We start from the raw sequence: 4,420 nt of genomic DNA, 5'->3' as shown, positions 1-4,420 counted from the left end.
TTAAACCTGCATCCTATCTGAATTCCTGCAGGGAGGGGGGACTCCTTAAACCTGCATCCTATCTGAATTCCTGCAGGGGGCGACAACTGCGGTTGCAAAAGGAGGTTGGTTTCTGTAGAAGTCTATGAGAAAGCGCTCATAGCAGATCTCCACAAACCAATGGGTGATGTCACACATGCTCTGTCCATTAATTGTAACAGTCTATATCTCATATACATCAAACATAATACACTCATGTGGCTCCAGGTGAACAAAACAACCTAAATGAAGCATAAAGAAAAACAAATAGGCTAACTATTAAAGTGTATACTTGAAAAAGAAACCCATGTGGTTTTACACATGTAGACGGAGAACTCACATCTCTGGGGATCCCACCAGCCAGGACCGATCCCTGGACTTGAGTCCGCTCAGGCTGTCGATGCGATCTCCTCCCTCCTCGCTGAGGCTGCGTTTGGTGGGAGGAGGAGTCCTCTTCTCCTCATGCAGAGACAGACGCTCCATGCTGCTGTACACCTGCACACAACATGGCACATGTGTCAGGACGTTTCACGTTTGAATCGTTCCCGAACATCTTGCCCCCTTTACAGCAACCTCGTTGGACCTTTGACTCCATATCTCCATGACCAAAGACTCGTGAAGACGACAAGTTGTCAAATTGTCATGAGAACCTTGATTATGTATTCATGTAGACACTATAATAAGACCCTGTTGAATCTATTTGTTTTTATTCTAGGGCGTTTTCATACAGCTCGTTTTCTTTGTTCCGATTCAGGAGCTAAAATGATATATTTGTCTCTTGCAGTGCTGTAGTCGAGTCCAAGTCAAGTCTAAAGTGCCCAGTGTTCGGGTCCGAGTCACCAAAGAAGAGTCTGAGTCGAGTCTTTTAAACGTGCAAAGTTGCAGTTGGCCAAGGTGGAGGCTGGAGGTGTCACCTTGACCAACTGCCACTTTGCATGTTTGAAAGCCACGATGTCTCTCTTTCATGGGTGGCCAAATTCTCTGGACGGGCAAAGCAGATAAAGGGGGAGGTAACCAGATGGGCCAATCTGGAATCTTGCCTTTTATGACCTCAAAAGGGGCCAGATTCCAGATCGGCCTTTCTGAGTTTTCATTTTCTCAAAGGCAGAGCAGGATACCAGGGCTCAGTTTACACCTATCACCATTTCTAGCCACTGGGGGGGCCCTAGAGAGGCTGGGGGAACTCATATTAATGTTAACAAATCCTCATGAAGTGACATTGTCATGCCATGAGACCTTTAAAGAGCTGATACACTTATATCAGGTAGTTTCTTTTCTAGTTCTTCTTTTCTGCAACACAGCATAAGCTCTCTGCATTTTCCAAATATGAACATGTAGCAGGGAGCCCGCGAATCATGCACTTCTACAGTAGTGAAGGTAAGAGCGTGATTGCGGGTTAAAGTGAGTGACGTCCGTGAGTGTGTTGCTAAGCAAGGACAGAAGTCTCCAACTGAGAAGCCTATGTGTGGCTATGAGGGGAAAGAAGAGATCCCAAAGACAGTGTAAAGTGAGTTAAACAAGAAGCTTCTCAAGACATGGTGACTCCAACTTTCATTAACACATTCAGTGAATTAAAGGGTGCTACCCCCAAAAGCTCATCAGCCCCGGATGGAACGTCTCCTCAGCTGCTTACCGGCAAATTTTGAAGCCGAAAAAGGAAAATTGTAACATCTTATATCAAATTTGTATAACCTATTTAGTCAGAAACTTCATCCGACGTCTGAGTCATTTTTCATGAAGGCTCAAGTCCGATTTTATATATCCTCGACTTCAAGTACAAGTCATCCGTCCGCCAGTCCAAGTCAAGTCACAAGTCCAAAGAAAAGAGACTCGAGTCTGACTCAAAACCAGAAAATAGAGGCAATACATGGAATAATTCAGGGACAGGCTTGTGTGAACACATGTTCATCAGCAGCAGCCCTGGTCCAAAGCGATCTCTATGGTGTAAACAAACGCCTTACAAGAGCAAACGCTTCTTTCTATTGGTCAGAAATCTTACTGGAAAACTTCGCCTCAGGGTGAGACTTCCCTCATCTTTTCTTTCCAGAAAAACAAACATGGAGCACCACAGGTGTGTTGGGAGTCCCTTGTTTTGGTTGCTGGGTTGATTGACAGCACCGCTCCAGGTATTGATTGGAAGTGAGCGCGAGAAAACTCTTTTCTTAACAATCTCGGCTCGATTGTTTTGTCTCGCATCAAAGTTTGATTGTTGTGTTCACATAGGCCCAAGACAACTGGGTAAAATATTAAAACCTTGAAACCACCCCACCAAAGCTGACCACTCTGTTTGATTTAAATCTGCTTTAAAATCCAATCAATGACAGACGACCAGGGGATAAATGTGCCAGATTTGTTTCACTCAGAATTTCAAAAACTAGCAAAAATGATCAATAACATCTTTTATTAAGAAAAGAAATACTTTGGCTCCGCAACAAAAACTGAAATCGCTTGTTCCTCGGACAACGACAGATTATGCATACTGTATATAAAGATTAGTTGTGCTTCTGCGGTATATAGACGCCATAGGTATGTACGTAGGCCGGGGCTCGGTAGCGTTGCATTGCCCCGACTCGTTTCCTGGTTCTTCTCCATAAACAACATGAAACTACGGAGAGGGTTGACTTTTCTTGATGCAGATTTCCCAATGTGGTCAGAAAGAACAGGGAAGACACTTAGGGGAGACCAGCTTAAATCGATTGACGCACACACCAACGTCCATGAAAACCACATCAGGCCACGGACCTAGGCCCCGGCGAAGGCTCTGCGTGGAGCCTCCTCAGGACCAGAACTCAGACTACAGGGTGTACCTTGCTGAAACGAGGCGAGCAGGAGGAGAACTGTCGAATCTCCACGTGTTCATCGTCGTTGGTGTCGTCCTCTTCTTCTGAATCCAGATGGTGGTACCGGTCAGAGCGAGCTGAGAGAGAGAGAGAGACACACACACACACACACAGACACACACACACACACACACACACACACACACACACACACACACGCAGGCGTTTGTTTTATTTCCAAGATTATTTTTTGGGACATTTTAGGCCTTCATTATGCAGGGAAAGAGGACAGGGGAGCTATCCAGGTGCACCATCCATATACTTTTCTTTTTGTACACTACTACTATCTACACGTATGGATGTGTATGTGTGTTTCGGTGGACGTTAGAAGCCCCCTTTGGGGATAGAATATAGCTATCTGTGTCCCGTTGGAGCTAAATCCTGCTCCGATCTCAGGGTTCAGTCAAATAGTAGTCAGAATCTCAGAAGTTGATGTGTGAATCCTTTATATTACGTAGAATATTCTAGAGGCAAATACAGAGTCAAGCTAATGTGGAATGGGACTGAAAGTTTATGACCCTCAGGTCAGGACTTGCAGAGCAAAAGATCAGTGGGCTTTACAAGAGGGACTGGAACTAGACTCAGGAAGCGTCCCTAACAATCAATTCTGCTTCTGAGACATTTAGGAGAGCTGGGTTATTGAGAAATCTACCAGAACATCTTATGTTATAGAACACAAGTATTGTGTCACAACTTAATGCATGATCAACATGTCGTCATTTATGTTGAAATAATGGCCTTTTGGCTTAAATGTATAATCTATTTTGCAACTCACACACAGTGTTTAAAAACATATAACATTTTAAATTGCAACAATCCGTACACAGTGATTAGGCTGTAGTTTGAAGAGTAAAAGACGTACTGTCGAAGTAGCTGGTGTCGTCCTCAGACTCCAGCTGGGGGATGAACTCGGCCTTTTGCCTCAGCAGGCTGTTCCAGTCCAGCTCTGTGAAGAACGGGTGCTGCTTCACCTCAAAGGCACTTCCTGTGGAGATGAAGGAGCAGAAGAGGGCGGTGGGGGGGATGAAAAGAGAAGGAACAGAGAGAGAGAGGGAGGAATCAGATGATAACAGAGACACATCGACAGCTACTGTATGAGATCTGACCAGCGTCGGGCCAAATACCAGGAGGAGTCTGGTCTGCTCTTTAAAACAACAAACATCAGATTCAAGAAGAGATTCAAGGAGGAAAAAGGAGAAAGACTCCAACACAGGAGGGCAAGTAAAGGGTGGACAAAGGGAATCAATTTTACTGGAAAAACTTTTCAATAAAGTTGAATACATTCTTGTATTTTTCTCTGTATTTCAACACCACCACAAACAAGGAAATTCATCTATTTTTTAGACTTAAATGAATGAATGAATTAGGGGTGAAATTTAAGATTGTTTTCACTGGTGATCAATCCGTGGATTATTTTCTGGATGGAGTGTGTGTGTGTGTGCGTGTGTATTAGGTTTAACTACATTTGTGGGGACCAAAAATCTGGAATACAGTATACTTATGGGGACCTGACAGCTTTGTGGGGACAAAATGCTGGTCCCCTTAACGTTAAAGGGCTGTTT

General features: G+C 44.2%; 1 protein-coding gene across 1 annotated transcript in view; it reads right to left on the bottom strand.

Moving 5' to 3' along the window:
- Positions 1-4,420, bottom strand: part of mast2 (microtubule associated serine/threonine kinase 2) — a 168,201-nt gene that overhangs the window by 14,168 nt on the left and 149,613 nt on the right. Inside the window, 3 exon segments of the mRNA XM_034880537.1 lie at positions 359-513; positions 2,826-2,935; positions 3,721-3,843. Of these exon segments, the coding sequence (XP_034736428.1) occupies positions 359-513; positions 2,826-2,935; positions 3,721-3,843 (388 nt within the window).

The sequence above is a fragment of the Etheostoma cragini genome, chromosome 9, assembly GCF_013103735.1.
Source record: "Etheostoma cragini isolate CJK2018 chromosome 9, CSU_Ecrag_1.0, whole genome shotgun sequence".
NCBI classification, from domain to species: Eukaryota; Metazoa; Chordata; class Actinopteri; order Perciformes; family Percidae; genus Etheostoma; species Etheostoma cragini.
Note: the sequence above shows the minus strand (reverse complement) of the source record. Positions and strands in the feature narration are given on the sequence as shown.